The sequence below is a fragment of the Microcebus murinus genome, chromosome 22 (genome assembly GCF_040939455.1).
Source record: "Microcebus murinus isolate Inina chromosome 22, M.murinus_Inina_mat1.0, whole genome shotgun sequence".
Taxonomy (NCBI): Eukaryota; Metazoa; Chordata; class Mammalia; order Primates; family Cheirogaleidae; genus Microcebus; species Microcebus murinus.
The window spans coordinates 8,374,491-8,391,143 of NC_134125.1; the positions used below are offsets into that span (position 1 = coordinate 8,374,491).

The 16,653-nt window shown below is 40.4% G+C and overlaps 1 protein-coding gene and 1 pseudogene across 5 annotated transcripts in view; both read right to left on the reverse strand.

Annotated features, from left to right (window-relative positions):
- HECTD4 (HECT domain E3 ubiquitin protein ligase 4) overlaps positions 1-16,653 on the reverse strand; it is a 179,885-nt gene that overhangs the window by 103,687 nt on the left and 59,545 nt on the right. For all 5 annotated transcript variants that reach the window (XM_075996573.1, XM_075996572.1, XM_075996571.1 and 2 more), the window contains exons 6-8: positions 16,317-16,455; positions 12,862-13,032; positions 2,055-2,247 (exon numbers count right to left, since the gene is read on the reverse strand). In XM_075996573.1, the coding sequence (XP_075852688.1) occupies positions 2,055-2,247; positions 12,862-13,032; positions 16,317-16,455 (503 nt within the window). The remainder of the gene's footprint in view (positions 1-2,054; positions 2,248-12,861; positions 13,033-16,316; positions 16,456-16,653) is intronic.
- Positions 4,973-5,042, reverse strand: LOC142863795 (uncharacterized; annotated as a pseudogene).

Here is a 16,653-nt window from a genome sequence, read left to right on the forward strand (position 1 = left end):
ACACAGGTTATCAGTATCCACAGAATTCTAAATCCTTGCTCAGATCTTTTTTTGATATTACATGTATTTTCTCATCCAATATTTCCATTGTTCAGGGTAGGGTGCAATTTTCTCCCAAGGGACAAACCCAAATCAAGCTTTCAGCTTGTCATAAAAATGTTTATTTATGTAAAAAAAACTGTCCTCTACAAAGTATTTCCTATAACTCAAATTAATCCACTTATTCAAGTTATAACAACTATTAACAATTTCCTCACTTATATTTGATACAACAGAGGCCTATGGAAATAAAATATTGTCCTCAAATTCTAATACACACTAGTATTTAATTTGGTAATCTCTTAATGAATTAACCACAAATGTTTCCTCTTCCTAGCATTTCAAACTATAAAAGAATTAAAGCAGAAAATAGCATTAAATTCATTAAATATATATTATATCAGATACATTTTTCTATATATGGCAGTTTTTCCTAATCTTATCTTTTACTACATTCACAGTTTGTTATATTAAATAAATTTAGGCATTTGGTATATAATCTATAAACTCTTCTAGAATAATGGTTCTTTTTTTTTTTTTAGAATAACGGTTCTTAACCTTTTTGTGTCCCAGATGACTTTGAAAATCTGATGAACATTAGGATGGATACATATAAAATGTTATTTAAAAGGGCATTTTTTGAAACCTTAAAATCTGTACCCCTATAATATGCTGAAATAAAGAAAAAACTTTGGGGGAGTATGTTTATTAACCCCTTAAAAGTTTATCCTGGTTAAGAACTGGTTTAAAAGTGCAGAATAATATATATAGTATGCTATTTTTTATTAAGAAAAGGTGGAAAATAAGAACTCATAAATTTGTCTTTAAAGAAACCCTGGAAGGAAGCCAGGCACGATAGGTCACATCTGTAATCTCAGCACTTTGGGAGGCCAAGGCAGGAGAATCACTTGAGGCCAGGAGTTTGAGACCAACCTGAACAACACAGTGAGACCCATCTCTACAAAAAGTAGAAAAATTAGCTGGGTGGGGTGCCTGTAGTCCCACAGAGGCTGAAGCAGGAGGATTGCTTGAGCCCAGGAGTTTGAGGTTGCAATGAGTTATGATGTTGTCACTACACTCTAGCCTGGGTTACAGAGTGAGACTCTGTCTCAAAAAAAAAAAAAAAAAAAAGAAAGAAAGAAAAAGAAACCCTGGAAGGATAAATAAAAACCAAGAAATAATACAGTTAACTGGTAGGGGGAGACAAGGCACAATATAGAACACACCAACATGGTGGGAATAAGACTTCTCTGCATAAACCTTTTTACATTCTTTTGACCTTCAAACTCTGTAAATGTACTATTTATATTAAAACACTAAATAACAAAAACCAAATGATAAATTTTGTATGCGTGTGTGTATGTGTGTGTGTATAAGACAGAGTCTTGCTCTGCTGCCCAGGCTAGAGTGCATTGATGTCATCACAGATCCCTGCAACCTCAAATTCCTGGGCTTAAGCAATCCTCCTGTCTCAGCCTCCCAAGCAGCTGTGACTACAGGTGCAAACCACCACACCTGGCTAATTTTTTCCCCCCTATTTTTAGTAGAGACAGGGTCTTGCTCTTGCTCAGTCTGGTCTCAAACTCCTGGCCTCAAGTGATCCTCCCACCCTGGCCTCCCCAAATGGATGAATACTAACAAACAAAATATGTGCTGTAGAAGGTTTATCTCTTACTTACTTGGTCAAGATTGTATTTAGTGAAGATGATGCTAAATATCAGGTTTTCACATTCATGAAGCATACCTAAACATGAAATCAATTAATTTATACTAACAGTAATGATCACAAGGCATTTACAGTTTAAGATAAAGCTGTTTTGAATTATTACAAGTTCATGAGACATCATGTCCTCTGCCTACAGCATGTATTAGGTTGGAATAAAAAACTGGACAACGACTAGAAGACTAAATAAAGTGAACTATGCAAAAGCAAGGGCTTTGTATGGCACAGAGGAAGTGCTATAAAAAAGCAGGTGACCAGAGATAAACAAGCAAACAAGTACAGAGCAACATACCTGCTTGATCCTCTTTCAGCGTGTTGGAGATGGTGGAGCCCGTCAGCGCAGCGAGTGTTGCCGACGGGGAGGCCCTGTACCGAGAAAGTCTGCTCAGAAGCATCTCGTTAATGCTTTTTGCAGACTCGCCCTCTTTCCTCATTAGAATTGTGCGTTCCTGAAGTGGGTTGGCTACAAAGACACCATTTTCAACCTAAAATTAAAAAAAAAAAAAAGAGGCCCTAAAATAATATGTTTCCATTTAGTTAGCACATTTCAATTTGAGATTATCGTGAACTAGTCGATTAAAAACATTTTAAAAACTGCACCCAAGTAAATGTAGACCTCAAAACTTAAGTGTTCTATAGAAACTACTGTAAACAAAAGAGGCTATGCTAAGTTTGAGAGCTTTCATTTTTCATAATAGCCCAGATTCTCAATGTAATGAGCCAAGTTTAATAGGTTCTAAGAAAAGTTGTTGATTAAAATTCCTTACACTGAGTTCCACAGGCAGTGGAACTAATTACATGCCTCTGACAGGTAGAAGTAAGATGATGGGAAAACAAATCAATCCATCTCTGATTTATTGTTAAGGACAACTATGAGGATAATGTCTTCTTGAAGTATAATTAGTGGCTAAAATCCAAACTCTGTATTATTATAGTGGAGGTTAACAATAGCACCAGCAGCTTGGGTACTGACAGAGCAGCCCTGGACAAAGGGAGACTTGGCCACAAGTATGTGTCAACTTTGACGGGGTCTCTGCTGGTGCTTGGCAGCTCTTTCACTCACCACTTCATTATTCCCCAGCAAAATCTCCAGAGTAGTGATTCTAGAATTCCTTCACCAATTTTGAGCTTGACTTTCAGCAGACGACCTGGCTTTCTTTATTGCTAAAATGATCCACTTACCAAAAGCTTCCCCCACTCATCTCTCTTCCAACTCAAGACTCTCTGAACCCAGACTCATTTACTCTTCCTTTCCTCTTAATTCAGAGGAAGCAGCATTTCAGCTCATACTACTTAAGGCGAACCTTCCACTTCTGCCTCGAATTCTGCGCTCCCCTCTGCCCCTTCATCATCAGTGTCTCCCTCTCTACCGACTTCCTTCTTTTGTTTTCAAATATTCACAGATCTCAGATCTTAAACGAAACCTTGGTGGCCCACTGAAACATCATCCCTTTCCCCACTTCCACTCACTGTCATTGTCTCAAATATCCCACTGCCCCCTTCTAGACCTGGGTTGCTGGATCTGGCTGCAGGCTCAGAAACTGGTCCCACCAGCTATGACAGGAAGGACAGGCCTGCAGCTGTGGGGTACATGGCGATAAGAGGGGACAGGAGTGCAAAGTGGCAAGTCTTTAGAAACAAGTAGACAGCAAAGGAGTCCAAAGGGAAAGGTTGGTAGCAGAGAAGAGGCAAGAGAAAGTGAGCAAAATCAGGAGCACAGCCAGGAAAGATCCCCAAAGGTGGCTGTCCACAGTGGGGGAGTCTTTTATGACACATCCACCAATGATAAAGGAAAAGATTTGTTAGAGAGTCCAAAAATGCTGTTTCTATTTCCTCAACGCCTGCTTCTTAACCCTTTGAAGTTGCTGGTCTCTGAACTCAGCCACCCTCTAATGAGTGGACACTTTTGATGGTCCACCAGTAACCTAAAACCCACACCTTCAACCTTTTCCTTGCCTTCCTTGTATGCTGTGCCATGGTTCAGCCTTCTTGAGATTCTCTTTCTTCAGTCCGGGTGGCAGAACACAATCCTGGTTTGTTTCTTTTTAATGTGAACACGTATCTCTGCGTAAAGTGCTCACTGTGTTGGTGAGTGGAGTCCCGGCCCTCCCTCCTCTTTTCTTCTTTGCTGGTCTCCATCACCACTTGCTCAAGGGGGAGCCTGCCCCGGATTAGACCAGCCTCTGGTGTCTAAGACCTCTGCCTGCCACACTCTATCCCTAGACCTTCCAGTGGTGGGCTCTTTCCCATTGTTCAGGTCTCAGGCAGAATGTCGCCTACTCAAAGAGGCCTTCCCTGATTGCCAATCTAAAGAATCATCTCCCCTAGCCCACCAAGTCAGAGCACAGCATTTACCACTCTCTGAAATTATCACTTAACCTTCTACCTCTGCTCACCCCAACTGAATGTCAGCTGCCTGAGAGCAGGAATCCTGCCTGCCTTGTTCACCATAACATGCCCAGCACTCAGGAGGCATTCCATAAACACCTGATGCCTTGCTGAATGAACAAAGCAATGCCCTCCCCCAAATCCAGCTCCAACTTCTCTGTGGTGACCCCAACATTTCTATCTACAAACTCATTCTTGCTACTAAGACCTAGTTCCATGTTTCTAACTTCCCCTTACCTTCCCCACTGATACTTCTAATTGAACAGCCTCCTGTCATCTGAAATTTAACACGTTCGCATCTTACTACATTGTTGTACCCCTACCCTCCTGCCAGACTAACCTTTAGCAAGCATAGCTCTATTTATGTTGCACAATTCTAAATATAACCCTTCAGAAGCATCCAAGATAAAAATCAATCACTTTAAGTTTGGCATTCAAAAGCATTACCCAATCTGGCTCTATGAGAAAAATCAATGTATAACTTAAAAAAAAAACCCACTACATACATTACTGTGTTTGAGTACTTTGAAAATACTGAAAAGAAAGACTCACAAAGCATCTATGAGATGCAAGGAGGACTGAGGTTTGGTCCACAAGTGATAATCTGCTGGGAATCCCTATTTCAGCAAAGAAGCTCTTTGGGGTAAAAATCTGCCAATTTAGGGAGGAGGAGAAGAGCTGGGAGGATGAGAAGCAGCTCAGAGTTTGTTGTGACCAGGGGCTTCCCTCCCGGTGACCACCCTGGTCTATGCCACCATCACCTCAAGCCAGGCCTGGATCAGCCTCCCAGCCTGTCTTGTCGGTACTTCTTTTTCGATCTTTTTGTTCAGGGGCCTTCCTAATCTCCTCTGTATGGTTCCAATTTTGGTATCTGTGCTGCCAAAGCAAGCACTTATCAGTACTTCCAAGTACTGGAGTAGAATCATAATTCACAGCAAATCTAATTCTTTCCAATAATTATCATCAGCTGCATCTATGTGGCAAGTATCTATACTATTTAAAAACCAAAGTTAATCATCAATCAGTAAAGAATTTCAGGGTTAAACCTTAAGAATCATCTCATTTAAAACTTCATTTCATAGGTAAAGTTTTTGGCCTGGTTTGGCCCAGGAGGGCTATGGCTAAGCTCTATAATTTGTGAGTTTTGAAACAGGTGATTTTATTATCTATTCAACAATTTAAGTTTTAAAAACAACAATTAAGGCCGGGCGCTGTGGCTCACGCCTGTAATCCTAGCTCTTGGGAGGCCGAGGCGGGCGGATTGCTCAAGGTCAGGAGTTCAAAACCAGCCTGAGCAAGAGCGAGACCCCGTCTCTACTATAAATAGAAAGAAATTAATTGGCCAACTGATATATATATAAAAAATTAGCCGGGCATGGTGGCGCATGCCTGTAGTCCCAGCTACTCGGGAGGCTGAGGCAGAAGGATCACTCAAGCCCAGGAGTTTGAGGTTGCTGTGAGCTAGGCTGACGCCACGGCACTCACTCTAGCCTGGACAACAAAGTGAGACTCTGTCGCAAAAAAAAAAAAAAAAAAAAAAACAACAATTAAAAATACTTCAATGTCCCCATAGTCCTATCCACCACTCGCCTCCAATTCCTCTCCTGTTTTCACGGCAAACCCCTAGGAGAAGGTTCTATTCTTCTCCATCTTACCCTCTCCTCCATACCCTCAACCAACTCCTTCTGCCTTCCAGCCCTACAACTCCCCCAAAACAGCTCTTGCTAAGGCTCCAACGGCTTCCATATTCGACATTCAAATGTAGAATCCCTGTGCAATATGCACAGAGACAATATGGCAGAGACCTCATTTATACCAAAAAAAGTTTTTTTTTTAAATTAGGCGGGCATGGTGGTGCACACCTGTAGTCTTCGCTACTCACAAGGCTGAGGCAGGAGGATCACTTGAGCCCAGGAGTTCAAGGCTGCAGTGAGTTATGATCACACCACTGCACTCCAGCTTGGGTGACAGAGTAAGACCCTGTCTCTTAAAAATAAATACATAAAATATTTTGTATAGACTGGTCAGAAAGGTCTTTTTGGAGGATCGACATAAGAGAAGTGAGAGAACAAGCTACGTGGGTATCTGCAAGCTGATGTTCCAGCACAAAGGCCTAAGGTGGCAGCATGCTGGGCGTGTCTGAATAACATAAAGGAAGCTGCTGTGGCTACAGTAGTGTGAACAAAGGGGAAGGGTAGGTATGGAGGGTGGAAGGTGCAGTGGGGGCCCAAATCATGGAGTACCTTCATAGAAATAATGGGACGTGGAATCCATTTTGAAGGTAGAGCAGACAGCATTTGCTAACTGGGCATGGAATTTGGCAGGAGTGGCAGAGGAGAGAGAGGCTAGAGTGAGATCAAAAGTCTTTGGGTAGCACTAGAAGGACACAGGTGCCATTAACAGAAATGGGAAAGACTTCAGGAAGAGCACATCTGGGATAAAATCAAGAGTTTGGCTGGGAGCATATTTAGCTTGAGGTGACCATCAGACCTACTACTGGAGAAGTCTAATACTCTGTGCATATACAAGGAAACACCCACGCTAATATGCACCTAGAGTTCCGGGGACAGGTTTTGACTGAGAAGCAAGTTTGAGCCTCATCAGCACTTAGAGGTGTTTCAAGACATAAAACAAGATGAGATCAACTAAGGACTAAGAGCAGACAGAGCAAGGATAGGGGACCTGGAAATAAGACTAGTGGCCTGGCACAGTGGCTCACATCTGTAATCCTAGCACTTTGGGAGGCCAAGGTGGGAGGATTGCATGAGGCCTGGAGTTCAAGGTTGCAGTGAGCTGTGATCATGTCACTGCACTCCAGCCTGGGCAACAGAATGAGATCCTGTCTTTAAAAAAATAATAAGACTAAGAAGGAACAATCAGTGAGTAAGAGAAGTACTATGGGGTGCTCACAAGCCAAGGGAAAACAGAGTTTCAAGACTGGGAGAATTGCCAGGCACAGTGGCTCACATCTGTAATCCTAGCACTTTGGGAGGCCGAAGCAGGAAGATTGCTCGAGCTTAGGAGTTCAAGACCAGCCTGAGAAAGAGTGAGACCGCTGTCTCTACCAAAAATAGAACAAATTAGCCGGGCATGGTGGCGCATGCCTGTAGTCCCAGCTACTTGGGAGGCTGAGGCATGAGGATCCCTTCAGCAGAGGAGTCTGAGGTTGTGGTGAGCTAGGCTGATGCCACAGCACTCTGGCCTGGGTGACAAAATAAAAAGTAAATAAAAGACTAGGGGAGTGATCAACCCCATCAAATACCGCTAGAAGGTCAAGTAAAAAGAAGATGGAGTTGACCACTGAATTTAGCAATGTGGAAGCCACTGGTGAACTTAGTAAGAGCTATCTGTGTGATGAGGATACAAAAGGGACTGGAGTATGTGGAGAAAATGGAAGGAGAGAAGGTAAAAAAAAAAAAAAAAAAAAAAAACCCAAATACCAGTAAGAATAAACTCTTTCAAGAGTTTTGCTTACAGGAATCAAAAGACAGAGGAGTGTCTTGAGCTGGATGTGAGTCAAGAGAGGTGATTTTGGTTTTTCAAGATGCGATCTACTCTAATTTATTTGTATTTTGTGGTAGATGATCCACTAAGAGAAGAAAATTGTTAATGCAAGAGAAAGACAATTGCAGAAAAAAAATCCAACCTCCACCCTTTTATTACACAGCAGGTAGTGAGTGCAGTGTTCTGAGCCTCGCTTTTTGTACTAAACAATATGACTTGGAAATTAATCTACGTCAGTCTATGCAGATCTGCTTCATACTTTCTAATGGCTACACAGTGTTCCATTCTGTGAAACTACCACAGGCAGTAAGCCAGATATCTGTGTTTAGCTTTCCAAGTTAGCATTTTAGAAAAGCTGATAAATTTCCCAACTAGAGTTAATGGTAGAAAAGAAAAAAAAAATAAAAAAAAAAAAGAAAAGCTGATAAATTAGTGGCCAGTGACAATTTAAAAAATTTTTTTCAATGATAAAAAACTTCAAATATGTGCAAAAACAGAGAATAGTATAATGAACCTCCATATACCCATGATTCAAATTAAAATACTGCCCAGATACTGCCATATCTGTTTAACTGACCACCTCTTTTTTTGTTGTTGTTCAACTATTTTAAAGTATCTCCCAAACATCATGTAATTCCATTTCTGAATATTCTGAATACTTCATTAAGCATCTCTAAAAATATGGACATTTTCTTATATATGTCATTATCATACTTAAAAAGTAAATTATGGGCCGGGCGCTGTGGCTCACGCCTGTAATCCTAGCTCTTGGGAGGCCGAGGCGGGCGGATTGCTCAAGGTCAGGAGTTCAAAACCAGCCTGAGCAAGAGCGAGACCCCGTCTCTACTATAAACAGAAAGAAATTAATTGGCCAACTGATATATATATATAAAAAAAATTAGCCGGGCATAGTGGCGCATGCCTGTAGTCCCAGCTACTTGGGAGGCTGAGGCAGAAGGATCACTCGAGCCCAGGAGTTTGAGGTTGCTGTGAGCTAGGCTGACGCCATGGCACTCACTCTAGCCTGGACAACAAAGTGAGACTCTGTCTCAAAAAAAAAAAAAAAAAAAAAAAAAAAAGTAAATTATGACTAACCTTTTGGTTTCATCTAATACTCAATACTTTTATATTCTAATTGTCTTCCCAAAGTTTTTTTACTGATGATGTTTGATTCAGACACCAAAAATGACTCAAAGGTTGTTCTTTTAATCTAGAGCAGGCTACTTCCTACCCAACTTTTTATTTTATGCCACAGGAAGGGACTATTTTAGTTGTTCTATTTCCTACAGGGCAGGTATGGGCTTTTGATTATATAACAATATGTCTAAATATATCTTTATGTTGTCTTTACAGTTGATTGATACTTTGGTTGAATACTTACTTCTTGGTGAAAATCAATTTCCCTGGGAATTTTGAAAGCAGTGCTCCATTTTTGCATCCAGGAATGCTACTGAAGAGCTTGGTGCTTTTCTAATGCCTCTTCATTTGTATATAATTTTTAACATTTTTCTGGAACCTTTAGAATCCTCTCTTTTATCCCTGGTATTATGAAATTTCACAATGATGTGTCATGGTGTGGGCATTTTTCATTCACTGTGTCAGATACCTTTTAATGTAGACACCAATGTCCTTTGGTCTGAAATATTTCTTGTATTATTTCTTGATCATGTTCTCCTCTTTATTTTCTGTTCTCTTTTTGGAACTCCTATCAGCAAGGCTTTAGATAGATGACTCCACTACATCTTTTATCTTTTCTCTCCTATTCACTGTTATCTATTTGTCCTACCTTTTGGGAGATTTCTTCTTTAAATCTTTTTATTTTATTTATTTATACTTGAGATAGGGTCTTGTTCTCCTGCCCAGGCTACAGTGCAATGGCATCATCACAGCTCACCGCAACCTCAAGCCCCTGGGCTCAAGCAATTCTCCTACCTCAGCCACCCAAATAGCTGGGACTACAGACACACATCACCCGACTCAGCTAATTTTTCTATTTTTTGTAGCGAGAAGGTCTCGCTATGTTGCTCAGGCTGGTCTTCAACCCCCGGCTTCCCACTATAGCCTCCCAAAGTGCTAGGATTACAGGCATGAGCCACTGCACCTGGCTAAACTCTTATTAATTTTTAAATTTTAATAATTATAGTTCTAATTTCCAGGAGCTCTTTCTCATTCTCTGATAGCTCTTTTTTGTGACATCTTGTTCTGTTTTATGAATACAGTATCTTCTCATATCTCACAGAGTACTTAATGCTTATGGAGTTTTTTGTTGTTGTTGTTGTTTTTTTTTTGAGACAGAGTCTTACTCTGTTGCCTAGGCTAGAGTGCCATGGCGTCAGCCTAGCACACAGCAACCTCAAACTCCTGGGCTCAAGCAATCCTCCTGCCTCAGCCTCCCAAGTAGCTAGGACTACAGGCATGTGTCACCATGTCCGGCTAATTTTTTTGTATATATTTTAGTTGGCCAATTAATTTCTTTCTATTTTTTTAGTAGAGACGGGGTCTCGCTCTTGCTCAGGCTGCTTTCGAAATCCTAACCTTGAGTGATCCGCCCATCTTGGCCTCCCAGAGTGCTAGGATTACAGGCGTGAGCCTGCTTATGGAGTTTTACTGTATTCCTTCTGTTACCTTTAAAAAAATTTTTTTTTTCTCATTTTAAATTTTCATATTGGAGGCTTTCCTCACTTGTCTAATGATCCTTGGTTGTCTGCTTTTTTTAATTTTAAAGCTTTTTATTAGGAAAAAATTTCAATGTACACGAAACAAGAAAGAATAGAATAACGAGCTTCCCATGTGCCCATCACCTGGCCTCAATCATTATCGCTATTTTGCCAACATGTTTTACTTACTCCCTCCCACCCCCGCCCCACATAACTCTCCAGTGTTTGGAGGTTTGTTTGTTGGGTTTCTGTTTTGTCTGCTCTTTTTCAACAGTTCAGCACTAATCAGGAATTCTGTGGACATGGTTGAGGCTTGCTTACTGGAAGACATGACTTGTGGGTGACTCACCAAGGAAGTAAGTCTTTTCCTTATATGAACCGAACATCTGTATGTAGAGGTCTTTTGTTTAAGGTCATTCAATTTCTTCAGAAAATAACTGTCTAGTCTTATGCACCCGAGTGCAAATGTGTGCACCAGGACGGGGCCGACAGGCCACTGTGTAAACTGCTGGGCTACCACTTTGTCTCACAGGGCTCTGTGCCACATCTGATGCCACCAATTCCTCAGACGCTCCAGGGTTGTGTGAGTCATCTCTCTTTCTCTTGGGTACTCCCCTGAACATACATTTTAGTCTTGGCTTTCTCTACACTGAAGGGCAGGAAAAGACACTACACTCTCCATCTTCTAAAGTAGGGGGATGGGAGATACTGCCTAGAGTTCGTGAACAAAAAATTAAGGTTTAATAATCAATTACAAATATAACCAAAAGAAAAATGAAAATGGATGAATGAAATGAATGAAATAAACACATGAGGAGGAACAAGGAAAGAAAAAGGGGGGATTGTGCCAAATCCTCACCACAGCAAAATGAATGAATGAATGAATATCTGAAGTTCATTAACCAAGAAACAGCAATATAAGCATTTTACTTAGAGACATGAAGGTAACCTCTGGAAGAACGTGACTGCCTAGGAGGAGAGTGCTACAGATGGGGCAAGAGACACCTGCTTTCATTATGAGCCAGTATCAAAGAAAACTGTGTGTGGATCTCTCTGATACAATTTTTTCTTTTAACTAAAACATATAAGGTAAAGTGGGAGTTCATCAATGTTCCCATTATTCTTAGGATAGAGACCTAAGTTCTTTAAACAACTGTAAGTCTGTTTAAAAACAAATTTTTATTAAAAAAGCTCTTCTGACAGTTATGAACACATGTTCAGTCTTCTAGCAGACCAATTCAAAGATTCATTCTGGCAAGGACATTTTACAAGAAAGATAATGGTTAGAGAACACTGTGAAACTCAATAGAAAAAGAAAAGAATGTATGGGTAAAGGTTACTAGACGACTGACAGTCAGCTAGTGGGATGGATGAGTGGTTTCCCAGAACATGTTTTAATCCTGTTAAAATGTATTACAAAATTGCTTTGGTGTTTGTTTTTTTTTTTTAAGAGGAATGCTAATTTCTTCCCAGAAGGAGACCATAAATTACATCATGAAAAAAGGTTTTGTCACAGACCTCGCTTGGGGCAATTTTTTTCTTTTACAAGTCTCTACAAATTATCTGGACCATCTCTGTCCAATAGAACATTCTTCAATGACGAAAATGTTCTATATTTTTGCTGCTCCATGAGGCAGCCAATAGCCACATGTGGCTACTGAGCCCTTGAGATGTAGCTAATAGAACTAAGCAACTAAAGTTTTAATTTGATTTAATTTTAATTGAAATTTAAATAGCCATGTGTGGCCAGTGGCTCCGCACCGCACCGTGTGGCTCTAGACCACCTTAGCTTCCAGGTTCTTCTCATCCCACGCTCTCCTCTCTGTATTTCTCTGGCCACTTTCTTTTACTAAAGTACACTTGCTCCTGCAGAGAACCTTTGTACTTGCAGTCTCCTGTTCCTGGAATGTTCTTCCCTTACCTACTCCCCAACTTCTCTGTCTGGTTTACGATCACTTTTCCTTCACTACCTAAAATTATCTTGCCTACTTATTTGCTCACTTGTTTATGGTTAACTTGTTTCTCTCTCCACCACCATGACCCCAACCCATCCAACTCTGGAGCTGGAACACAAGTGCCATTTGGGCCAGAACCCTGCCCACCCTGCCCGTCGTTGTGTCCCTACCACCTAGATAAGCCACTGCTTGGCTCGCAGTGAGCACTTGGCTAACATCTAATGGACGAATGTCTTCTTACAATTTTAACTGTCATCTCTCTCGAAGACTCCCAATTTCTGTCGACACATTCTTGCCACTGCAACATTTCTAACAGCCCCTAGTGCATTTCTGCTTAAATACCCTACTGTCTACACATTAAATAATGTTATCTCCTCTCTGCTGCCAGATTAACCTTCAGAAAGCTTGGTCCTATTTATGTAATACAAGTTCAAACAAAGAAACCTTCAAAGATATCTAAGAGAAAAATCAATTTTAAGGAAACAGTGAACACACTATACATCCTGCAAGGTTCTTAGGCCCTTTATACACCAATATGGAAAGAAAGCAAATAGAAATGTTTCTGCAAAGACACAAACAAGAAAGTTAAACTTACCACAAGTTCAAAAATGTCCATGAAGACAGAATGTCCCTTTGGTGTTTTCTCATTCAGACTGGCAGGAGACCAGATCCAATAGAAGTAAGTACCATCTGAAGAGAGGTGCACAGTGCTCATGGTGCTGCCAACAGGGAGGTGATTGGCTGGCATGGGCACCATCTGGCACACCTGGACATGAAAGGGAGGAAATCTTCATCACGGGACATAAAAATTCTGACTAATCTTATCAACTCATTATTAATGCTGTTAAGTCCAAGATGAGAATTCACTAGGCTTCCTGATGAAAATAAAACTGATATTTACCTCTAAGAATGATATATAAAAATTATATGGCAAAAATGTAAAAGTTCGTACAACAGCAAGTAGAATAAATATGAACAGTCATTTGACAGATGAAAAGATTCTTGAGACTAATGGAAATTACACTTAATAGGAAAATGTATTTACTAAACATTTTGAATCTGTTATGCATATGTGTTTTATCTAGCACTTATTAAAAATAAAGTTTTTCAGAAGTAGCGCTTTAGGCCAGGCGCGGTGGCTCACGCCTGTAATCCCAGCACTCTGGGAGGCCGAGGCGGGAGGATCACTCAAAGTCAGGAGTTCGAGACCAGCCTGAGCAAGAGCGAGATCCCATCTCTACTATAAATAGAAACAAATTAATTGGCCAACTAAAAATATATATACAAAAAATTAGCGGGGCATGGTGGCGCATGCGTGTAGTCCCAGCTACTCGGGAGGCTGAGGCAGGAGGACTGCTTGAGCCCAGGAGATCGAAGTTGCTGTGAGCTAGGCTGACTCCACAGCACTCACTCTAGCCTGGGCAACAGAGTGAGACTCTGTCTCAAAAAAAAAAAAAAAAGAAATAGCGCTTTATCAAATTTCTTTAGTAAATGAATTTAAGATTAATTAAGTTTAAAAGATTAGAACAATGTCTTATTCATCCTTATACCCGCCACACCTAATTCAGAACTTCATTCCAAGTTATTCAATAAATATGGAAGGAAGAAAAAAAGTGACGGCAAAATGAAGACAAGAAGGGAAGCTGAGAAGAGGGGGAAGGAGAAAGGAGAAACAGAGTAAAAAAAGATGAAGGCCTATGACAGATCCTAACTTATCACATGAGGACTTATTGATATTCATTGAGTCCCTCAGGAAGAAAAGACAAACACCAATTCTCTATACTAGACACGAAGGTACGTGTTTGTAATGCTAAACATCCTTCTGTTTGAGCATAATGAATAAGCTTTGCATCATTTCACAATAAATGTGTAGCTACATACTAATTTTTACTGCCACAGATAAGCACTTAAAATGAGGGAAAATGAGAACTAAAAAACTGCTGCCTAGGTTTTTGGTTTTGCTTTTTTTTTAAATCTGGAAATAGAAGAGCTTAAAAACCCAAAATAAAAGTAATTAGAGAAGGTCAGATGCCTTTAGCGAACAGTAAGAACAAATTTCAATTACCCCATTGCTTTGGGTGGGTCACTAGTTTTCCTAAGGCTACTTTTGACCCCTCAATCCATGTCATATAAACTTTTTTCCAGATTTGTTTTGTCTAGTTCAAAAGTAGAAACTCATTAGTTGATGTAACCATACTTTGAACCTGTAGTGCCAGGAAGTCCAGAGAGTTGATAGCTACTGATTGGCCTATGCTATCCCCAAATTGCTCCCAATGCATGTATCTAGTTAGTGACCTATAGCACTGTTTTCTTGGGCAATGTCAAAATTTTTGCATCCCCCAAAAATGGATGGTAAAAATAAATAAAAATTAAAAATTAAAAAAAAGTCTTTGTAGTACTCTGGGAAGCTGAGGCAGGTGAATCACTCAAGGTCAGGAGTTCGAAACCAGCTTGAGCAAGAGACCCCGTCTCTGCTAAAAATAGAAAGAAATTAATTGGCCAACTAAAAATATATAGAAAAAATTAGCCAGGCATGGTGGCACATGCCTGTAGTCCCAGCTACTTGGGAGACTGAGGCAGAAGGATCGCCTGAGCCCAGCAGATTGAGGTTGCTGTGAGCTAGGCTGACGCCACGGCACTCTAGTCTAGGCAATGGAGTGAAACTCTGTCTCAAAAAAAAAAAAAAAAAAGTCTTTGCAACAACACAGAGGAACCTAGCATTGCTTCAAACATAAACCATGTTCTGAGATTTATCATCTGTTTAACTCCCAGCTTTATAACTTCTGTTTCAAATAAATATGAGACATTCCTGTCTATCTGCTTTCATGGCCAGGTCAAATGGGCATCTATTTGTTAATTTGTTCATTTTGTTCCTCCAATAATAATCAAGCACCTACTGTGTGCTCTGGAGATGACAATGATGAACAAGTCTCAGTTCCTGTTCTGTAGGAAAGTCAGTTGAGTGACAGACAAAAATAGATGCGACATTCCACTTAATTCCTGGATGTGACTACTCTCAGGGCACTCATTCCACAAATGGTAACTCTAACCATTCAGTTCAACTTTGGTTGAAAGGCAGAAAGTTTCAGTGTAAAGAGTTCGAACTTTAGAGCTGAGAACCAAAGGTTCAAGTTCTGGCTGCTGTGTGGTCCTGGGCAAGTTACTTAACCTCACTGAGCTGCATTCCTTCTTTCAAAAATAGACACTTGGGTCTTTGTCCCAATAGAGGCCACCGTATCAGTGCTCTGGGACTTAGACCCTAGCTTGAGCTAGAAAAAAAAAAAAAAAAAAAATAGACACTTGCGGAGTGCTTACAAGGTCCCTAGCCTCAGCTGCCTTATCTGTAAGCTAAACCTACCATAGGTCATATCACACAGGTAGGGAGAGGAAGTGTATGTAAATTGCCTAGGCCAGGGCCTGGCACAGAAAGAGATATTGATAAATGGTAGCTACCATTATGGTTATTATCATCAATCAAATGTCAGGCACCATGTTATATTCTTGGGATACAAAGATGAGTAAGACAGGGTCCAAACCTAAAGGTGTGCATGGGCAGTGAAGTCAAACAGAAGAAGAGATAATTTCAGCATAACAGAGCGAGTGCCACGATAGAGTACTTACGAGAGCACTGCTCTTAGTCCCTAACATGCAATGATTTTATTCTAAACGCATTTCAAAGCTCCCTTTCCACAGAGAGGCTGTTTGGAACAAATCAAATGAGGAGATGATGCCTTCCCAAAATAGATCTGGTTTGGAAAAAAAAAAAAAAAAAAAACTAGCATTTATACCAACTTTGTCTAAAATTGTTTTTTAAATCATAAAAAAATGTTTATCGGAAGCCTTAGAAACTTAGAGAGTACATTCACTCAGCTCACATGGGAAAACTCTAAGACATTATAAAGAAGAAAACAGAATGCCCAAACTGTAACAATTGAAAGGATGCCATGCTGGGAGGAAAATGTATCAATTGGATTATTACTTTTGATGATGTCAGGAATTTCCCTTACCGTCTCCAAAATATAAAAGACAATGCCTTGGTTTTCTGTTTACCTGAAGGGTATTCTGGTCAATGACCTGGAAAAGGGAGTGAGGTTTATTATCGAAAGACACAGGCCGGTGGAGAAGACTGCCACTGCCGAAAGCCACCCATCCTGGTTCCAGTTCCTCATTCCGGCAGTACACAAAGCCTCTGTGGAAGAAAACAGTGCACAGGCTGAATCATCAGGCCGTGTCAGAAACCCTACAACACACACAAACAAAATTTTCAACCTAATTTTTAAAAATGACTTAAGTATGCCAAACATCAAAAGGAAGGAGAATACATAACATTAACTTTGGGACTGACAAACTATGGCAAATATTAATTTTCCATAATGAGTCAGAGAGG